The 23,850-nt window shown below is 34.0% G+C and overlaps 1 protein-coding gene across 5 annotated transcripts in view; it reads right to left on the reverse strand.

Moving 5' to 3' along the window:
• Positions 1–23,850, reverse strand: part of BRWD3 (bromodomain and WD repeat domain containing 3) — a 238,400-nt gene that overhangs the window by 204,185 nt on the left and 10,365 nt on the right. For all 5 annotated transcript variants that reach the window (XM_045051272.1, XM_045051273.1, XM_011291814.4 and 2 more), the window contains exons 5-6: positions 20,541–20,691; positions 18,882–18,980 (exon numbers count right to left, since the gene is read on the reverse strand). In XM_045051272.1, coding sequence (XP_044907207.1) covers positions 18,882–18,980; positions 20,541–20,691 — 250 coding nt within the window. The remainder of the gene's footprint in view (positions 1–18,881; positions 18,981–20,540; positions 20,692–23,850) is intronic.

The following is a 23,850-nucleotide window of genomic DNA, read 5'->3' on the forward strand; positions in this document are numbered from 1 at the left end:
CCCTATTTTGGTAGAATGATATAAAAAGGCAACATAGAACTGAAAAAAGAACAAGCAGCCTAGCATCTTCTTTACCTATAAAATTTATAAAATAGGCATAATACCACCTACCTTGAGACTTAAGTAAAGCAGATTTTATAGAATGTCTAGTACAATAGGCTTAGTTCCTATTCTCTGGGACCTCAGTGCTCACATTTCAAAATGGGCCGGGTGGAGGAAAGGGGAAAAAGGTGGTATTATATTGGTGACTCTAATGAACAGTGTTCTCTATGCTAAATAAAATAAAATATATACAAAAATATTATCCATACACTGATGACCAGAATTGACAAGACAATCCTTTGTTATATATAATAAAATTTAACATTAAACTCCTTTCATGTGCCAGGAACTATGCTAAACACTTTATATGTTTAAGTTATTTAACCCTATAAATTAATATTCCATTTATATTTTTTAAATGTTTATTTATTTGTGAGAGAAAGAGAATGGAGGGCAGGGCAGAAAGGAAAGAGAATCCCAAGCAATTTCCATGCTGGAAGCACAGAGCCTGATGTGGGGCTTGATCTCACAAACTGTGAGATCATGACCTGAGCTGAAAGCAGGAGTCAGATGCCACCCAGGCGCCCTTACACCCTTTTAAAGACATGGAAACTGAGGCATGGAGGGGTTAAGTAATCTCTCTGAGATCCCAATCTGGTAAGTGGCAGAGCAAGGTTTTAAACACAGGCAATCTGGCTTCAGAAGTTGATCTCTTAACCAATATTCTATAATATCTTTTCTGAAAATGAAAAAAAATTTTTAAATTATTTGCCCCAAGAGCTATACCATGTTCCAATGACTGTAACAGGTTTTACCACAAACTTTAAATTCTAGCTCAAACCAACCCAAAACATAATTAAATCTTTCAAATCATCCAATCCCAAAACTATAACAGAAAAATAGCAGGATCGAATATGTTTAAAAAGAGAAAACTTCTAGAAATAACAGGTAAGCAAGCTCAGCAAGGTAGGAGGAAATGAGGTCAACAAACACAAATTAATGGTACTTCTATACACTAACAATGAACATGCAGAAACAAAAATTATGAACACAATACCATTTACAATCATTCAAAAAAATTAAATAGTTGGATATACATTTAACAAAGCATGTACAATTTCGGTATGCTGTAACTACAAAATGCTAATGAAAGAAATCAAAGACCTCAGTAAATGGAGAGACATACCATGGTCATGGAATGGAAGGCTCCACATAGTGAACATATCAGGTCTCCTAAACTGATTTATAGACTTAATGCAAAAGGCTTAATTCAAAAGGCTTTTTCAGACACTGACAAGCTTATTTTAAAATATACATGGAAAGGCACTGTCCCTAGAATGTTGAAAACAATCTTGACAAACAAAATTAGGACAGACTAGTCTCTCCAATGTTAAGGCTTACTATGCAACTATAGTAATCAAAGCAAGGTTGTACTGGTAAGGAGATAAACACATAGAACAGTGGCATCAAACAGAGGACCAAGAAATAAATTCTTGATGGGTGTTTGAAACATTCTTGACTGATATTTGGAAAAAGTGCAAATCAAAATCAGTGGAGGAAGAATAGCCTTTTCAACAAATGGTGCTGGAGCAATTAGACATTCATAGGTAAAAAATAATGAACCTCCACCTAAACCATTTATACATTACACAATTTAACTCAAAATCAATCACAGAATTAAATGTAAAACTATCAAGCTGTTTGAAAAAAAATGACACAGGGAAAATTTTCAGAATTCTGAGGCAAAGAATTCTTCAGCTTGTTAACAAAAGCATAACCCAAAAAGAGAAAATTTGGTATGTTGGATGTCATCAAAATTTAAAATTTTTGGTCTGTGAAAGCCTCTATAAAGAGGATGAAAAAAACAAGCTATATATAGGGAGAAAATATTTGCAAATGATACAAATTTGCAAATATGTATGCAATGATACAAAGGACTGGTATCTAGAATATATAAAGAACTTGTAAAACTCAACAATAGAATAAAAATAATCCAACTAGAAAATAGGTCAGAGACTCGAACAAAGACATTTCATCAAAGGACATATATACAGTAAATAAGCACTAAGAAAAATGTTCAACATCAAGTAGCCATCAGGGAAGTGCAAATTAAAACCAAAATGATATAGCATACTACACAGACATGAGAAAAGCTAATATAAAATATTGTGACAATATCAAATGCTGGCAAAGATGTGGGAAAATTAGATCACTCATAGATTGCTGGTGGGAATGTAAAATGCTACAGCCACTCTGGAAAAGTTTGGCAGTTTCTTAAAAAACTAAGCACGCAATTACCATATGACCTTTGGATTTTGTCCCAGAGAAATGAACACTTACAGAAAAAAGAAAGCTTATGTTTTCTCTCTCTCTCTGTCTGGCCCTCTCTCTCTCTCTCACATACACACACACACCCCAAACAAAACAAAACAAAACAAAACAAAACAAAACAAAACACCTATGCACAAATGTTCACAGCAGCTTTATTTGTAACTGCCCAAAGCTGCAATCAACCTAGATGTCCTTGAACTGGTGAACAAATAAACTGTGGTATATCCATACCATGGAATACCAATCAGCAATAAAAATGAATAAATACTAACACATTCAACAACCTGGATGAATGTCCAGATAATTATGCTGAGTGAAATAAATTTATGTACTATATGATTCCATTTATATAACATTCTTAAAATGATAGGGGCGCCTAGGTGGCTTAGTTGGTTCAGCATCCAACTTCGGCTCAGGTCATGATCTCACGGTTCATGAGTTCGAGCCCCACATTAGGCTCTGTGCTGACAGCTCAGATCCTGGAGCCTGCCTCAGATTCCATGTCTCCCTCTCTCTCTGCCCTCCCCTGCTTGTTCTCTGTCTCTCTCTCTCTCTCTCAAAAATAAACATAAAAAATAAAAATAAATTTGTTAACATTCTTATAATGACAAAACTGAACAAAAATGGAGTATGGATTAGTAGTTGACAAGACGGGGCAGTGGATAGAGACAGGCAGAAGATAGGTGGGTGTGGTTATAAAAGGGCAATATGAGGGACCTTTGTGGTGATGAAACTATCTGAAGTATCGAGGTGAATACACAAGTGATAAATAGAAGCCATTATGCACATACACTCAAATGAGTATAAGCAAAACTGATAATATCTGATTAAGACCATAGGCAATCTCAAGGCTTACACTTAAACCAACTTCTCAGTTTACCACCCCGGCACATTTGCTTAGGTTATTCCTTTACCTTATGCTTATGTCTGATATTTTAGCCTATCAATATCCTCCTTAACTTTGCAGACATAACCTAAAACAACCGCCTTTCTTGAAGTAATCTTTCTCCATCACTTCAATCAAAAGAGATCTTTCCTAATTCAATTCTGGATCTTATCATGGTACTTGTATTAGTTACTTCTGCATATCTCTGATCTAATAAGACAGTAAACATTTTAAAGATAGAGATTAACGTTTAATGCATCATGAAGTGATCTAACTCAATCCCTTGGAAGCAAGACATTCAAGTATTTGTTAAATTAATCTGGTCCCACCTTTCTCAAAATATCCAACCATAATTCCTACTCCTCTAGAGCATAAATTCTCCATTTGAAATTAGTAAGCCTTCTTGTATGTCCTATACAGACATCATCTTAAATGGAATGTTCCATCCCTCAGGTAATAATTAATCCTTCAAAGTTCACCTCAAAGTCCACTTATTCTTCAAAATTGTTCCTTGTTTCTCTTAATCAGTTTCATGTCTCCTTCCTGAATGCCTATTACACTTTGTATTTCCCTTAAATCACTTAGTTTATACGTCTGCTATAGACTGTTTGTGCCCCTACCCATGAATTCATGTTGAACACCTAATGTCCAATATAATGGTACCAGGATGTGGGGTCCTTTTGGGACGTGATTAGGTCATGAAGGCAGAGTCCTCATGAATGGAATTAGTACCCTTACAAAGAGGCCTAAGAAATCTCCCTTGCCCTTCTTCCGTGTGAAATTACAGTGAGAAGGTACAATCTGTGAACCAGAACATGGGCCCTCAGCAGACACTGAATCTGCTGGTGCCTTGATCTTGACTACTCAGACTCCAGAACTGAGAAAATGCTTGTTGTTTATAAGCCACCAGTCTATGCCAGTTTGTTGTAGTGCCTGAAAAGGACTGAGACGATGCCCTACACTACAATCGTATTCTGGCATCTGTTCAAACCTCTCCAAAGAGTAAAATCCTTGATAGCAAGGTCTGCCATGAACAGGCACTTTGTCTATATTTGGTATTCAAATATTTGCTAAGCTGAATTAAAAACTATTTTTAGAAAGTTAAGTAATTGTGACTACCCTTCAAACTTCCAAAACCATTCAGAATTTAAATTTCATAGTAAGTTGTATAGGGAATATTGATAAAGTTTGTAATCCTCTTCTTGTAACTTACAAGATCTCACTTATGATCCTCCCACTGCCTCTCTAAACCTTGTCCTTCTTAGATCCTTGTATTATTTTTTAACCCTGACTCACTCTTGATGAAATACTGATAGTTAACTTAAGTTCTACCCAGGGTTCTCTTCTGTCTTCATGCTGCCCCTGCAATCACATACTAATTACTCCCAAATCTTTATCTCTAACCTTTGTCTTTCACCTTAGCTTCTGGCCCACACTTTCAACCACCTCATGAACATCCATCCCCTCTACTTGGATATAACATAGATGGAGATTTCCCAAATCAAGTTAATTATCCTTCCATCACAAGTTTCTTATATTCTCTCTCTCCTCAATTTTATCACTAACAGATAATTTTTTTACTCTTCCTCTTTTATTCCCTATATCCAACCAACCTGTATTAATCCCGCTTCCAAAATTTTGCTTGAAATAAATCCAGTTATCTCTACTTCTATTGCCACTGATGCCATACTTATCACCTATCTATATTTACAGTAATAGCCTTCCATCTGATTTCCTTATCTCTTCCAATCTCTCTCCTCTCCAATTTATCCTACTCTGCCACCTGGGTTATCTTTCCAAAATGAAAATCTGATCGTGAAATATCCAATGGTATTTTAGTATCTACAAGATAAAATCTAAACTCATTTGTATAGTGTAGAACAGAGGTTGACAAATTACGGGCCATGGCCAATTTCAGCCCACCACCTCATTTTGTAAGTACAGTTTTACTAGAAAACTACTATATTCTCATTCATTTAAATATTATCTATGGCTGCTTTCACATTACCACAAAGCTGGGAAGTTGCAACAGAGACCAAAAACTTTTACTATCCAGGGGTGCCTGAGTGGCTCAGTTGGTTGAGTATCCAAATTTTGATTTCCGATCAAGTCATGATCTCACAGTTCATGTGATGGAGCCCCCGCATTGGGCTCTGTGCTTACAGAATGGAGCCTGCTTGGAATTCTCTTTCCCTCTCTTTCTGTCCCTCCTCCGCTCATTTTCCCCCACCCCTTTCAAAATAAACAAATAAACACTTAAAAACTTTTACTATCCAGCCCTTTATCCAAAAATTCTGTAGACTCCAAGCATGGACAGTTCAGAATAATTGGGCCAAAACCTCCCTTTCCAGTCACATAACTCACTGCAATCCACAGGCTCTTATTTTACGAAACAGGCAATTCTCTTCTGAATAATACCACTACTCATTTACAAGGGGCTATAACATGATATAGGTTGACCACAAAGTATACTGAATAAAATGGTGCTTACCAATTCCCACGATATTCTCTCATGTTCTATTTAAAATACACATAACAGGGGCGCCTGGGTGGCTCAGTCGGTTGAGTCTCTGACTTCAGCTCAGGTCATGATCTCACAGCTCTGTGAGTTCGAGCCCTGCATTGGGCTCTGTGCTGACAGCTCGGAGCCTGGAGCCTGCTTTGGATTCTGTGTCTCCCTCTCTCTCTGCCCCTAACCTACTCGCATTCTGTCTCTGTCTCTCTCAAAAATAAATAAATATTAAAAATTTTTAAATACACATAACAATGTGAAAACTATGATTCTAAACATAAATCAGAGGTTGGAAACTATTTGGGAAACTGAGAGCAAATATGAGGATTATAAATATCTCAGAGCACCTATAATGGTTGACAAGAGGTGCTACTATGGTAAACAGGAAATATATATAATTTGCTGAGAATTCTGTTGCAAGAGCACTACATTTATAGTCAAAGGGCAGGTATGACACAACTTTAGATATTAAAGTAGTACCTTAATATAGTTTCATGTGCACTAGACAATATTTCCACAAAGATAACTCAAATATCACATCTTTAATCTGAGTTATTATTATTATAAACATTATCAGGATTTGTGACCCAATATCATAATTACAAATTACATCTGTATGACATTGTAAAGTTAATAAATTAATTCCACAGACATCTCATTTGAGTTCACAGTAATTCTGTGAGAACGAAGGAAAGCATTTTCTTCAATTTGTAGATGAGGAAATTAAGGACCAGAGAAACTAAATGACTTATCTAACATCACAAAGCCAAAATATGGTTGGGCCTAGGTTCAATACAGATCTCCTAATTCCAATTCAGTATTCTTCGTACTTTTCAACTATGTACTTTAATGATATTATACAAAATACATTCTGCTATGAGCCTGAAAAAGTAATTTTAACAGCAAAAATTCTACATTATGTACTTCAATCTTCCCACAAAAGATACTGAACAGTATCAGCAGGAACTCTGTCCCTACTAAAATTGGTTTTTACTGGAAAGTTCACCAGATTTAAAGATTATCCTAAAATGACCACCACATCAGAATTCTTAGACCATAAGTCTACTCCGTTTATTCTCTACTTACAGTGGAGAAAAATCTGTTTGTATTAAAATTATTTTACATGGACATGGAACTTGAACTGGTGTCAGAAAATATTTCTAAGCTGAAACAAATGATTTTCAACTCAACAGACTAAGAACAAAGAACACACAGAAATGCCCTTAAATACAATTAATAAACTGTCATATGCTGACTACGTTCTTTTAAAAGATTTACAATAGGGGTGCCTGGGGGCTCGGTCAGCTAAGTGATTGACTTCAGTTCAGGTCATGATCTCGTGGTTTGTTGAGTTCAAACCCCACATTGGGTTCTCTGCTGTCAGGGGGGGAGCCTGCTTCAGAACCTCTGTCTCCCTCTCTCTGTCCCTCCCCCGCTTATGTGCACCAACTCTCTCTCTCTCAAAATAAACATTAAAAATATTTTTTAATAAATAAATGAAAGATTTATGATAATAAATATTTATCCACCCAACATGGACCACCCAAATATATAAAACAATTAATATCAAACATAATGGAACTGATTGATAATAAGACAATAACAGTAGGAGACTTTAACATCCGAATTACATCAATGGACAGATCTAACAGAAAATCAACAAGGAAACAGTGGCTTTGAATGACATACTTGACCAGATATAATTAACAAATATATGCAAAACATTTAATTAGCAGCACAATACACATTCCTTTCAAGTGCATATAAAATATTCTCCAGAATAGATCACATAGTAGATCCTAAATCAGGTTTCAACAAGTATAAAAAGACTGAAATCATACCAGGCATATTTTCTGACCACAATGCTATAAAACTAGAAGTCAATCAGAACAAAAAATATGTGGAAAGACCACAAATACATGGAGGTTAAACAACATGCTACTTAGCAATGAACAAATCAACCAGTAAATCAAAGAAGAAATAAAAAAAAACACATGGAAACAAATGAAAATCAAAACACACAAATCCAAAACCTTTGTGATGCAGCAAAAGCAGTCCTAAGAGGGAAGTATATAAGCAATACAGGTCTACCTTAAAAAGTAAGAGGAATCTCAAATAAACAATCTAACCTTACAACCGAAGGAGCTAGAAAAACAACACATGAAGCCTAAAGCCAGCAGAAGGAAGGAAATAACAACGATTGGAGCAGAAAAAAATGATATAGAAACAAACAAACAAACAAACAAACAAAAACTAGTAGAAAAGATCATGAAACCAGGAGTTGATTCTTTGAAAATATTAATAAAACTGATAACCCTCTAGCCAGACTTATCAAAAAGAAAAGAGAAAGACCCAAATAAATAAAATAACAAATGACAGAGGAGAAATAACAAGCAACAGCACAGATATACAAAAAATTAGAAGAGAATATTATAAAAAACCATATGCCAACAAATTAGACAACCTGGAAGAAATTAATAAATTCTTCTTTAGAAACATAAATTGCCAAAACTGCAACAGGAAGAAATAGAAAATTTAAACACACCAATAACCATCAGAGAAATTGAATCAGTTATCAAAAAACTCTCAACAAAGTATAAGGACAAATGGCTTCACAGACAAATTCTACCAAACATTTAAAAAAGAGTTAATACCTATTCTTCTCAAACTATTCCAAAAAATAAAGAAGGAAAACTTCTAAATTCATTCTATGAGGCCAACATTACCCTGATACCAAAACCAGATAAAGACCCCACTAAAAAAAAGAATGACAGGTGAACATCCCTGATGAACATAAAATACTCAATAAAATACTAGCAAACCAAATCCAACAATACATTAAAAAATCATTCATCATGATCAAGTAGGATCCTGGGTTGTAAGCAGGGGGGGAGGGGGGTTCAACATTCGTAAACCAATCTAATGATACACCACATTAATAAAAAAAAGGATAAGAACCATATGATCATTTCAATAGATGCAGAAAAAGCATTTGATGAAGTACAACATCCTTTCATTATAAAAGCCCTCAACAAAGTAGGTTTAGAGGAAACATCTCAATATCATAAAGGCCATATATGAAAAACCCACAGCTAACATCATTCTCAATGGGGAAAAGCTGAGAGCTTTTTCTCTACCACCAGGAGCAAGACAGGGATCTCCATGCTCATCACAGTTATTTAACATAGTACTGGAAGTCCTAGCCACATCAATGAGATAACACAAATAAATAAAAGACACCCAAATCAGCAAGGAAGAAGTCAAACTTTCACTGTGTACAAATTACATGTTACTCTTTATAGAAAATCCATAAGACCACCAAAAAAATACAACTAAGAAATGAATTCAGTAATACAAAATCTATGTACAGAAATCTGTGGCATTTCTATACACCAATAATGAATCAGCAGAAAGAGAAATTAAGGAATCAATCACATTTACAACCGCACCAAAAACAATAGGATACCTAGGAATTAACCTAACCAAAGAGGTGAAAGACCTGGACTCTGAAAACTACAAAACACTAATGAAAGAAACTGAAAATGACACAAAGAAATGTAAATGTATTCCATACTCATGGATTGCAAGAACAAATATTGTTAAAATGTCTATACTACCCAAAGCAATCTACACGTTTAATGCAATCCCTATCAAAATACCATCAACATTTTTCACAGAGCTAAAACAAACAATCCTAAAATTTGTATGGAAACACAAAAGACCCCGGATTGTCAAAGCTACCTTGAAAAAGAAAAGCAATGCTGGAGGCATCACAATTCTGGACTTCAAGCTATAATACAAAGCTGTAGTGATCAAAACAGTATGGAACTAGCACATAGTGCTAGTGATGAATGGAACAGAATAGAAAACCCAGAAATGAACTGTTAAGTATATGGTCAGCTAATCTTCAACAAAGCAGGAAAGAATATCCAATGGGAAAAAGACAGTATCTTCAACAAATTGTAATGGGAAAACTCGACTGAAACATGCAAAAGAATCAAACTGGACCACTTTCTTACACCATACACAAAAATAAAGTCAAAATGAAATAAAACCTAAATGTGAGACCTGAAACCATAAAATCCTACAGGAGAACACAGGCAGTAACCTCTTTGACACTGGCAGTAGCAACTTCTTTCCAGTTGTCTCCTGAGGCAAGGGAAGTAAAAGCAGAAATAAATTATTGGGACTTCATCAAAATAAAAAGCTTCTGCACAGTGAGGAAAACTATCAACAAAACTAAAGCAGTGGGAGAAGATATTTGTAAATTACACATCTGATAAAGGGTTAGTATCCAAAATATTTAAAGAACTTATAAAAGTAAGTGCCCAAAAAAGAATAATCCAATTAGCAAATGGGAAGAAGTCATGAATAGACATATTTCCAAAGAAGACGTCCAGATAGCCAAGAAACACACGAAAAGATGTTCAACGTTACTTATCATCAGGGAAATGCAAATCAAAACTACAATAAATATCACCTCACACCTGTCAGAATGGCTAAAACTGACAACATAAGAAACAACAGGTATTGGTGAGGATGTGGAGAAAAGGAACCCTCTTACACTGTTGGTGGGAATGCAAACTGGTGCAGCTACTCTGGACAACAGTATGGAGGTTCCTCTAAAATTAAATATAGAAATACCCTACCCTAGCAATCACACTACTAGATATTTACCCAAAGAATACAAAAATGCTAAAACCTATGCTCCCCTATATTTATAACAGCATCTTCTACAACAGCCAAATTATGGAAACAGTCCAAATGCTCACTGACTAATTCATGGTTAAGGAAGAACACTTCTGGGCTTAAACAAGAATATGATGAACCATAAGCAACTGTCACTACCAACATGAACTCACTGAATTCTACTGTTTATATCACAGAAAATATCTGAGCAATGATGCTAAGAGATATAATACTTAACCAAAGCTGGGTAATTACCATATCTACTGGGAGAATTAGTATATTATTAACTTGGCATAAAGTTCCAGATAAAACCAAAAGTTTACAAATCAGTGGTATTATCTGATTTTTAATATAAATGATTCACATAACTCAAGCAATTTTACCTGTCACCTACAATCTAATAATGTACTACACCTGGTGTTCATGAAATCCTTATATAATTTTCTAACTTTTCATTTTTAAACTTTAAGACAGATTATATAAGAAAGCAGAATATTTCCAATTCTTCTGTAAGTGGCATTGAAAGATAAAATGAATTATTTTAACCATAGGTCAGGCTAACTTCATATCCAAAGAAGCCATAAACAACCCTGAGAGTTTAAATGTGACTCACTACCAGTAAAACTGGAAAATATTGGGTTTAGCTATTTTAAAGAATAATCTCAACTCGACTTTGCTAGGCCAGCCTTTTGAAGGGAATGAAGGACAAAGGATATTACCAAAATCACATTGCAATATGATGCCTATAGTATTGAGAAATGTGTTAAAATCCACTAAAACAACCTCAAAACAATAAAGCAAAGTTTTGAACTTCTAAGCAATAGTAATTTGCACACCTACCTCAAAGATAAACCTCAAGAATGTGGGGGTGGGGTGAAGGATGAAGTAGAGCGGGGGTGCTTTCAGCAAAAGCTTAAGACTGAATCAAAAACAGTATCAGAGGTTCAGCAAATAACTGCTAACCAAATAACAGTCTTAGGGCTTTATACACATAAAGCAAAAAGAACTATTGTTCACAAATCAGGCTTCTAACATCACACCCATCACTATCAATATCATCTTTCAAAAAAAACAATTTTCAGAAACCAAGCTATATTTAAAGAGGGCTAAAATAATCTTGGATTAATCTTTTCTCTTTTACAAAAAGTCACTTGATCAACATTTGTAGTTTTATTTTTCAAAATTTTCATCAGAAAATAGAATGATAGCAAATATGCAAACTTCTGATTGCTTAAAATGCACTTGAACATAATGGCTCCTGTAAGTAGAGAGGACAATAAACTAAGAAAATCCTCTTTCCAGAACCTTGGAAAGTGACTTGTGAAATTCACTGTCAATTCTAGATTTACAATAACTAGTAATATATTCTGTGTGAAGCTTGGTTCAATTCCTAAAAAAAAACTCTAACAACTGAACAAATAAAGCATTGAAAGAAGCCAGAAAAAGAGCAAAAACAAATTTTAATAAAACCTGAAAAAGCATAAGTAACTAGTAAAAAGCATAAGACAACAGAATTATTTATCTTTCATGGATGTGATGCTACTATGGATCAAATTATGTCTCTGAAACCTTAAACCCACAGAACAGCTTTACAGTCTTTAAGGCTGATGACATTATCACCCTATAACACCCATCCACAGTACAATTTAAATTACACTACTAAGTCCGACACACACTATTTGCATTCATGATCATTGAATGCCTTATTTCTAAGATAATTAAGTGAGATATAGCAAATAAACAATATTTCTAATTCCATTCAACCTTTCTGCAAAGTTCACTTAATACAGTTTGGGAATAAATATCCTAAATCTTTATTTTACTATCTTCTAAACAATTTAACCTGATTTGGCTAGTATACACAAACGTTGTAGACTGACTTTTCCTCCAACTAAACAAATCTGAAATTGTTTTATAGCTTACCTTTGTGAACTATAAATACGAAGTTCTATTTCTATAAGGTACCAAGTAAAATGCATAAAACAAATACTAAAAGATTCTTCTAGAATACTTTGGTGTATGTTGAAAGAAAAAGCTAAAGGAATGACAAAGAATAACGAGGAAGGGAAAAAATGTTCAAAATAGGAATAGAGAAATTCTTTTTTTATTATACTTTACATGATGATATTGATACTTACAAACTAAAAGCTGTTTATCTTTCAAATAAACAAATTATTAATCCTAATATTAACACAATATTGACTCCAGAAATGGACAGAAATGAGAAACTCATGAGCTGTATAAAACCATATCATTGCCTTTAAAAGGGATGCTTAAGTTTCCATGTGGCAGCAATTATTCTACTTCTATTCATGCAATATTTAGTGAGCACTCATAATGTAGCACATATAAAAGATGCTGAGTTTATGTTCCAGTTCTAATTACTTGCAGGTGTGACAAGAAACCCTTGTTCCTCTCCAGACACATAAATGTAATGACTTTATAATCAACTTGTTTCATGCAATTATGTAAGCACAAAAAGGAGGAAAGGGAAGTGAAGGGAAGGAGGCAACGAAAGCAAGGCCTGGCAAAAGTGTGATCCATGGGCAAAAGATAAGAACTGCATAAAATAAGAGAGAGAGGTGGACAAATATTCCTGGCAGAAACCCAGTCACCTCAGCCAAATAAAAAGTTTAAATTAGACTTCCTTTCAATTTACACGTACATATTAACAAGAGGCAAGTTTCCCACCTCCAAGTGAATTATGGGTTTAAATGTGACATATAACCATAGAATAGCCAATAACAAGAGCCAATCAATGCTAAATGGAAGCTTATGGCAATATATAAATATTAATTTGGCTTTAAAGTTAATGCAAGCCTCTTGAGCTGTATACAGTATAAATAAAAGGCCTACTATGTAAATTATAGGACACTGCTATATATCAATTTTTCAAAAAGAAAAAAGAAAAAAAAGGTTTGAAAATAGTCTTGTCATATCATGCCCTACAGTTTAGAAAGGTAAGCATGCATATTTGTTCCTTGGGTAAAATGTCAGTCTCAAACTAGAGTGAACAAGCCATCCTGCTGCCATTTCTAGGGATAATTTTATGGAAATTATTTAGGAGAATAATTAGAAAAATTTTTAAAACTTTTACCATGATGGAAAATAACTATAATAGTAGTTCTTCCAAATATTCATTTCAAATGGACATGAAACAGACTTTGAAATTACTTCTGTACTGAAAAACCAGCTCAGCAGTAGAGTTGTATTTGTGTCAAATTTGATTTTCAAATTTTAGTGAAACTACTACAAAGTTTCCAAAATAAATACTAATCTGTAAAGGAATGAAGAAACAAGAATATTTAGTGATTATAGTGCAAGATCTCAAATAATACTACAAATATTAATTACATATGTTCCAGGATTCTTTTGATTGTCATTAGGTATTAACATTGTTTTGAATTTAGTTCAATTTTCTTCCTTTGATTTAATTTTGGCACAATGCAAAACCAGTCTGATTAGTCAAGCATACAGCTAATGAAATGGTATGACTGGAACTTAGACTTTATAATAGTGTAAATATCACAGGCATCTTTGCTTTTTCCTTATAAGGATTTGGAAATTCACCCTTGGTAAACTTACGTACGTATATATTTAAAGTATTACAGTAGTTAGTCTATGCTATGCCATGCTCCTGCACCTCCATTTCATTAAATTACTAAATAACATCATCGATTAACTGCACAAAGGATGGGAATACTGAATATTTGAATATATAATCCAATATAGTGGAAAGTCCAGCTAAGGTCAAGATTTTATTGTTTTTGGCCAAAGATAATTGCGAAACTCATTAGAAAGAGGTGGCACAATATGATCTTTGAAGTGAGTTACTACAATCAAATTAGGAAAAGCTAGTTTCTAAGTACAAAAGTAGAAAACATTCCAGGTTGAATTTATAAAATGCATCATTAGTCAATACATTATTACTAAATTATGTACCTATCCATAAAGCTGCTTACTGGTTTTCATATTGTTCTAGATTTTACTGTCTACTACAGTAGTCAATAGCCATATGTGGTTATAGATTTTAAAATTACTAAAAATTCTGTAAAATTAAAAATTGAGTTCTTCAGATACAACAGCCACATGTGGCTAGTGCTTACTATTTTGGATAGCACCAAATAGAACATCTCCATTATTACAGAAAGTTCTACTGAGTAGCACTATTCTACATAAAATAACAGGTAAAATAAGCCCTAAGAAATGACTGGTGTAAGTCTAACTATACTGGATAAAATTAAAAGTGGGACATATCTATTTATGATAAAAATTCTATGCAAAGTAGGAACAGAAAGGAACATCCTCCAACTGATAAGGGTATCTACAATCATACTTAATGGTGAAAAACTACCTGCTTTCCCCCTAAAATCAGGAACTAGGCAGGAATGTCCAGTCTCATCACTTCAATTCACCATTGCACTAGCAGTTCAATAATGCAAGAGAAAAAACTATAAGCCAGGAAAAATTAGAAAGAAAAAGGTAAACCTGTCTTTACTTGTAGAGAACAAGATCATCTATGCAGAGAATCCCAAAGAATCTAAAAATAATGCTATTAGATCTGGTTAGTGAATTTAGCAAGGTCAAATTACAAAACAAAAAAAAAAAGTTTCTATTTACTATCAACAAACAACTGGAAATTGAAAATTTAAAACATACAATTTAAAATAGCACCAAAAAAACGTGAAATCCTTAGGGAAAAAATTCACAATAGACGTGCAAAACCTATACACTAGAAATTACAAAATACTGCTGTGAGAAATTATAGAAGACTTAAATAAATGGAAAATTATACCATATTCCTAGATTATAAGGTTCTATGTTGTTAAGATGTTAATTTTTTCCCAAATTATCTACAAATTCAATGTAATCCCAAAAAATTCCTTGTCATTTTTTTGTAGAAATTGAAAAGCTAATTCTAAAATTATACACTATTGGTAGAAACACAAAATGGGACAGCCACCTTCAAAATGATCTGGCAGCTTCTTAAAAAGTTAAACCTATACTTACCACATGATCCAACAATCCCATTAACTAGATATTTAACCAAGGAAATAAAAACTGATGTTCATGCTCCAGAAAAGAAAGTTTATAGCAGCTTTATTTATAATAGCCATAATCTGAAACACCTCAAATGTGCATCAATTGATGAACTGACAAACATATCATGGTATATATCCATACACTGAAATACTGCTTGGTAATAAAAAGGACTAAATTACTGATACATGAAATGACATGTATAAATCAAAAAAGCATTAGTTCTAAGAAAAATAAGACATAAACAAAAGGCTACATGCTTATTATTTAATTCAGATGAAATTCCAAAAGAGGCAACAGTAGAGTGGATAGAGAGATTCGTGGTTTCCAGGTGTTGAGGGAGGGGCAGGGGATAGACTGCAATGAGACATGAGGAAATTTAGGAGGTGACAGAAATGTTCTACATTTTTATTGTGCTATTAGTTATACAAATGTATACATTTGTCAAAACTCACTGGAGTATACACTTAAAAAGAAAATTTTTATTTTATATGAATTATACCATAAGACATTTGACTTCAAAAAAGTAATAATGGCTAATCTTCTATTTTTGGGTCTTTGTAAGTATAGATCTGTTACACCAAAGAAATATGCTGTGGAAATAGGAAGGTAACCAGTATAACTTATGCCAATTACATACTTCTCTGGACTTTGGCTTTTTCTGCTGTAAACGGGGGTTTATAACTGTTTCCCAAATCTGTTCCCAGGAAATTTTCAGAATGTTACAGGCATTTTGGGAAAAGGGTCTCCACTATCAAATTATTTAGGAAATGCTCCCCATAAGGTGATTCACAATGCATTTTAGCATATGGAAGACTCTGAGCAGCCCTACATACGTTCATTTTTTTCTATACTTTTTGTAGAATCAGTATTTCCCACATTCACTTGACCAAGGAACACTTCTATTAAAAATGGTGTTACTAAAGTTCTAAGATTGGTTGATTAAACTTTCAAGATTACCTTAAGTTTCTATTTACATTGGGGAACTATAAAAATAATTGATTTTATTTTTTTAAGTTTATTTATTTTTGAGAAACAGAGAGAGCGAGCAGGGGAGGGGCAGAGAGAGAGGGAGAGAGAATCCAAAGCAGGCTCCACACCGTCAGTGTGGAGCCCGATGCGGGGCTCAAACCCACAAACTGTGAGATCATAACCTGAGCCGAAATCAACAGTCGGATGTTTAATCGACTTGAGCCATCTAGGAACCCCTGCATAGCTACTTTAAAATCAGTTTTAGGGGTGCCTGGGTGGCTCAGTCAGTTAACTGTATGGCTTCGGCTCAGGTCATGATCTCGCAGTTCGTGAGTTTGGGCCCCATGTTGGGCCTTGTGCTTACAGCTCAGAGCCTGAATCCCACTTCAGATTCTGTGTCTCCCTCTCTATTCCTCCCCCACTCTCACTCTGTCTCACTGTCTCTCTCTCAAAAATAAATAAAGGATAAAAATAAAATTTATAAAGTAGCTATGCAGAACAATATCCCAGAATAAGAAAACTCTCAAATCAGAAATTTTAAAAGACATCTTATTCATATTGCTTACTTTTCTAGTCCACTCCTCTAAGTTTTTACTAGGTTCTGAATTCTAAATATCCTAAACTTAAATATTTTTACTGGTATATACTACATGAAATGCATTATGGTTGAATTATCTCTATTGTAATAGCTTCTCTTCAAATAACAGTAGATTTAAGAATGTGAAAGCATCAATGCCAGGAACACTAAAATTTATAAGCAATAACAGTAACACAGTGATCTAAGTCGGAATAAGAATAACAAAGTGATCTAAGTCAGAATGCAAAGTGTTCACTATCTAAAACCAGAAGAAATTTGAATGTATATAGTTAAAAATAATTGTTTAAAAGGGAAGGGAAGAAAACACTAAAGAAAGATGGAAAACCTAATACTCTAAATGCTGTTCTTCAGCATTTTACATGTGACCACTGAAGGAAGTACAGAACATTACAAATAATGTTGACAGTGTGGTAAAAAATACTGTATCTTTGAGTGCCGGGGTGGCTCAGTCAGTTAAGCATCCAACTTCAGCTCAGGTCGTGATCTGGTGGTTCATGAGTTTGAGTCCCACATCAGGCTCTGCACTGACAGTGCAGAGCCTGCTTGGGATTCTCTCTCTCTCTGCCCCTGTCCTGTTCATGCTCTCTCTCTCTCAAAATAAATAAACTTAATATATATACGTTGTATCTTTTGAACATAAATAAATACATGAATAATAAAAGCTATTTTAATTCAAGTCAATAAATGAATTATGAATAAAGCTTTAAGGGAAAAGTGAACACTGGAAAATTATAAACAATCTATTCCTGAAAATGAAAAAAAAATGTTAAAGATGCCATGTTCAATTAGACCCAACTCAGTAGTCTTTTCACCCAAGAACATCCAGGCTATGGAAAAATATTGCTAGTAATGTACACCAAAGTATCCAATTTACTTTAATAACCCTTATGAATCTTTATCAATAACTTGCCTAAATAAATTTTAAAATTATTTCTAGCCTAAATTTGTTTAATCTCTTGGGGTAACTTCTATAAGCTTATTATATAAAATAGCATGCATTTTTAAGTTTTTATTTTTCAATTCGAATTTAAGGAATTTTCTCTAGGCACTAGGCACTATATAAAATAATTTTTTAGAAGTATGAGAAAATAGGGAAGCAGAGTGGCAATTACTCCTCTAGCTGTATGGTTTTGTTCATTCTTTTTAAGAGTTAACTTTTAGTACAAATGGTTTTGTAGCTAGATCTCCTTGGAAACCACTACTAGTATTTCTTCATAATGGTCTGGCCAGAAATGTCGCAGTAATAATCTGAATGGAACATGTGAATTTCAGTAAACTAAAAGTGGGAAGGGTGATTTTTTTGTTTTCATAAAGATAAAAATTTAATTATTTGTTTTAATAATTTGTTTAATAATTTGTTTTAATAAAGATAAAATTTATCACATCATAATATGTTTAGTAAATAGATATAAGCAGAATGTATTATGTTTTGTTCGGAAAGCTATCTTTACATAGTTCCATATAAAACCTTTAAGTTCAGCACATAGATATATAAATAAACATCCAGATGGTTAAAAACACCTATACTATATAGAACAGGAAATGCTTCTGCTAAGAAGAAAGGAGGAAAGGAGGAAGGGAGGAGGGAAGAAGGGAGGAAGTAAGGAAGGACAGATGAAAACAAAACAAAATCTCAAAACCATAATTATATTTGATTTAAGTAAAAATGCTTTAAAAAAGTTGGACCAACCATGAAACTCCTCAAGAATGTAAGCAGTTCGTTCACACTTCAAATTTAATTTTGGCAGTATAATGAGTTCAGGAAAAAACAAATCAAGAATATGTTTATAGCTCACATGGACATTACTCACCCACATTTGGAGGTTTCACATAGTTTACAGGTAGTTCTGGAGGTCTGCCTCTATGTAGAGCTGCAAAAGCAGACCCATTCCATAGTGTACTCTTACAGTCTACACAAAAAGATTCAAATGTTAGTCAAGAAATAGAACAGTGTTTTTTTTAATTGTACCTCAGAGGTAAATATCTGTTTTCAATTTCATTTGTTGGAATATATTTTTAACTATTAACACCACAATAAAGATAACATGCATATTTTTAAACATGTTATAAACTGTATTATCACTAAAGGGAGCCTGGGTGGCTCAGTCGGTGGAGCTTCCGACTTCGGCTCAGGTCATGATCTCATGGTCTGTGAGTTCTAGCCCTGCATCGGGCTCTGTGCTGACAGCTCAGAGCCTGGGGCCTGCTTCAGAATCTGTGTCTCCCTCTCTCTCTGACCCTCCCCCATTCATGCTCTGTCTCTCTCTGTCTCAAAAATAAATGAACATTAAAAAATAAATTTTAAACTATATTATCACTGGGAAACACCAACACTTTAATATATACCAGGGTATTTTACTTCTGCACTGATCTAGAACTAAAACTTTTATTACGCATGTATTTGAATCTTATGCAAATATGTCATGGATTAATAACGTTTTAAGTTTTTCTTGATCTTTAGGTTTATACATTTCTACTCATATAAAACTATATAAGCAAGGTTATGACTACAGCACAAGTATTCCAGGTAGAATTCAGAAAAATTTATACTTGGTGCATACTCACATTATGGGGTACCTGCCAATTGTGCCATAACAGGTAACAATATTGCATATCAGATGACAACAGACTATGAATAGCTGTGTTTTTTGTATTTGATGTTTATGTCAAAAAACTCAAGCAAATATGAAATATTCCTAATAATTCAATTGTGATACAAAAATATTCTACTATTCTCTTGAAAGCTTCCAAATTAACTCATTTGAAGAATTTCCTTAAATTACAAAATGAGATTTTAGAACTGGTATTTTTGAAACTATTTACCTTTGTCAATTAGAATTTGAAAACATTATGCTAATAAAACAAAACAGAAGTAACCTGGTTGCTAGACCTGAAGTACTTATTATACTAACAGACATCCTTAATGCCTAATTTCACATTTTTATGTTCATAAAATACTACTTTACATGTTTTAGGGAAAATATTTAAAAGACTGCAAAACAGGGGAGTAGAAACACTATTATTGAACAGTTACATATTTTTTAATATTTTAATTATAAAAATTTTAATATATCATATGTGAATTTTTACATATCATCTCTCATTTACCTGTTATAAAATATACAATGTGATTAGGATGATATAAAGACTTATAATACTAAAAAATATTAAAACATAATGAATTAAGCATTAATACTGTACTAATCAGAGCAGTGATCTTTTAACATCTCTACTCCACAGGATTACAAAAAGATTCTATATTGTTTATTTCTACTGTATTCACTGTTTTACAGCAGAGGTCTTCTTTTAGGCCTCTAAATATTTACCTGTAAACTAAGAAAATAAAAATAAGATTGTCAAAATAAGAAAAACTAGAAGAAAATTAGTATTTAGAAAAGCATGGGAACATTTACTTAACATAAAAATATGCTGTTCTCCACTCCTTCCTCTAAAAACTGTGAAAATCTTACCTTTGGCATCCCGTAACAGAGACTGCCGACCAACACCCAGTAACGTCTGTACCCCAGGAACGCTCTGAGGGATCTCCTTATCTAGTAAGGGGCCAATCCGCTCACAAATTTTAAGGAGGTAGTCTGGAGGAATGTGTGCATTGGCTGCCACCTAAAAAGCATAAATAAAACAGGAAAACCAATTTGGTTTAAAAACATAACCAGTCCATTAACTATTTCATCATGGAACAAAGTGCAATTTTTAAATAAAGAATAAGGAAAATAATATTTTAACTATTTAATACTTCAGTCAAACTAAAGAGCGAGCTACAAAAATTAAGCACATCTAAATGATAACATTTTGGGGCACCTGGGTGGCTCAGTTGGTTAAGCGACCGACTTCGGCTCAGGTCATGAGCTGGCAGTCTGTGCGTTCAAGCCCCGTGTCGGGCTCTGTGCTGACAGCTCAGAGCCTGGAGCCTACTTCAGATTCTATGTCTCCCCCTCTCTCTACCCCTCCCCTGCTCACGCTCTGTCTGTCTCTCAATAATAAATAAATGTTAAAAATGTTTTTATTTTTTTTTAATTTTTTTTAACGTTTTATTTTATTTTTGAGACAGAGAGAGACAAAGCATGAACGGAGGAGGGTCAGAGAGAGGGAGATACAGAATCTGAAACAGGCTCCAGGCTCTGAGCTGTCAGCACAGAGCCCGACGCGGAGCTCGAACTCACAGACCGTGAGATCATGACCTGAGCCCAAGTCAGCCGCTTAACCGACTGAGCCACCCAGGCGCCCCTGTTAAAAATGTTTTTAAATGGTAACATTTAAATGATATGGCACTCAAACTTACTTTTACATGCCTTGATTAAATCATTTGCTTAGCTGTTAATCTTATGAAATAAGTGTTGCAAAACAGCAAAAGTGAGCATGCCTAAAATTAAAGTACAAAGACAATGGGTAAACTACTTGTACTTGATTTATTCACTAGTGATGAACAGATCAAAAATCAGAGGACCTAGATTCTATATAAATGATAAGAAGGCAAAGTTATTACTTGCACCAAACTCTCACCCAAATCCCAAATTTGCTTAATAAAGCAGAACTGGTTTTCCTAAAAAATAGTTAACTGGTTTCTAAAACAGTATCCAATTAATGATTTTATAAATACTATGTTCTAAACAACTAAGCTATATATACTCAAAATTCATTGCAACATTAACTTGTTTTTAAAACACACAAGCAAATTTCTGAAGATGGTTAACATAGGTAGACAGGAGTGAGAAAATGAAACAACAAAACTTCATTTTTTTAATCTAAGCTAATGTTCAAGTCCATGATGTGTTTCATATACCTAATTATTTAAAGAAGCAAACAGAGGGGCGCCTGGGTGGCTCAGTCAGTTAAGTGTCCAACTCTTGGTTTCAGCTCATGTCATGATCTCATGGTTTAATGGATTCAGGCCCTGCATTGGGCTCAACGTTGACAGTGGGGAGCATGCTTGGGATTCTCTCTCTCTCTGCCCCTCCCCCACTTGTGCTATCTCTGTCTCTCTCAAAATAAATAAAAAACTTTAAAAACATAAAAAAATAAAGGAGCAAACAGAAAACTAGACTATTAAAAATATTCAGATAAAAAGAACATTTACATTCTCATCTTGACATAAAGGGTGAGGGAGAGAATGAACAATAAATGCAAATATATATATACATACACACACACATATATATATTTGTATCATCAGTATATTACCACCAGGTCAAGAACAATACAACATGAGAGAATAATTTTGTAAATCATCCCTAATGACCATGAAAGAAGAAATTATGTATGTTCCAGATAAATATTTGTTTAATGAATCAATGAACGTACAAAAACCAAAGTCTATCTGTAAGAAATATCACATGAACTCAGAGGAAAAATGTTAGATTCTCCTGTCAAGGTACCTTTTTGTTTTCTTATAAAACATAGGTCGAAGAACTACAATCCAACATGTATTCAGAATTCTGGGAAGAAGTAATTCTATTGTGATTTTTAAAAATTATTTCCTGCCAATTATCTTTTTTAAATCCCAGCAAAAATTAATTTTAATCTGTCAAAATAACTGAGGCCTGGGAACTGTCAAGCTACTCAAAAAGAATGACAACTTAGCCTGATTATGTTATATTTGCATCTACAAGGTTTAGCTTCTGGATTGGTAAAAAGGATCAAGCAAATTCCTTTAAGTTATCTCTCACATTTCTAGTTTTGTTTTTGAGGCAAATTCCTACATAGAACCATCTCTCAGTTAAAATATACAGGTAATATTAAAGTCAAAGCAGCTAATGATTCAGTTCAATCTAAATATCTGTTATCCACAGACACTGATATCCTAAAATCCTAGTTTGTAATTCATTCTCTCCACATTAGAACATTTCCTAAATATGCCTAAAGGCAAATAGTTAGTACCCCAGAAAATACATATCTCAAAGCAAAATACTGCATATGAACATCTGTAATAGTTTATGCATTTTTTTCCCACCAACACTGTCTCAGATACACTCGGCTTGCATTATCAGCCATTACTTTTGCATCAAGTACACACTACACAAAGGCTTTACACGGGATGGTAGTTTATGTCTTTACTGGCACTTTTTTTTGTATCAATTTTCTTTTTTTTTATCCCATCACCATCTTAAGAGCTAATCCCTTCCTAGAATTGCAATATAATCCAGAAAATAGGAGCTCTCTAATATGAATTTTTTTTAATTTTTTTAACATTTATTCATTTTTGAGAGACACAACATAGCCAGGGAAGGGGCAGAGAGAGGGAGACAGAATCTGAAACAGGCTCCAGGCTCTGAGCTGTCAGCACAGAACCCAACACAGGGCTCGAACTCACGAGATCCTGACCTGAGCCGAAGTCAGATGCTCAACTGACTGAGCCACCCAGGTGTCCCGCTAATATGAATTTTTAGAATTATCCTCTTATAGAAAATCTGTCGAGGGCACCTGGGTAGCTCAGTCAGTTAGTGTCCGACTCTTGGTTCTGGCTCAGGTCATGAGTTCGAGCCCAACATCAGGCTTCGCACTGATAGCAAGGAGCCTGCTTGGGATTCTCTCTCTCCTTCTCTCTCTTACCCCACCCCTGCTCACTCTCTCTGTCTCTCCCTAAATAAATAAATAAACTTAAAAAAAATCTGTCAGAATTATATCTTAAACTGACATCTTAAGTTGCCTGGCTACTTCATTTTATAGAAACAAATGATTTTGAGCCATTTATGTAAATTTTTCAATCAATTCCTCAGTAATAATTTTAAAATACGGAATCATTAATTAATCAACCAAAACAAG

The sequence above is a fragment of the Felis catus genome, chromosome X, assembly GCF_018350175.1.
Source record: "Felis catus isolate Fca126 chromosome X, F.catus_Fca126_mat1.0, whole genome shotgun sequence".
NCBI lineage: Eukaryota > Metazoa > Chordata > Mammalia > Carnivora > Felidae > Felis > Felis catus.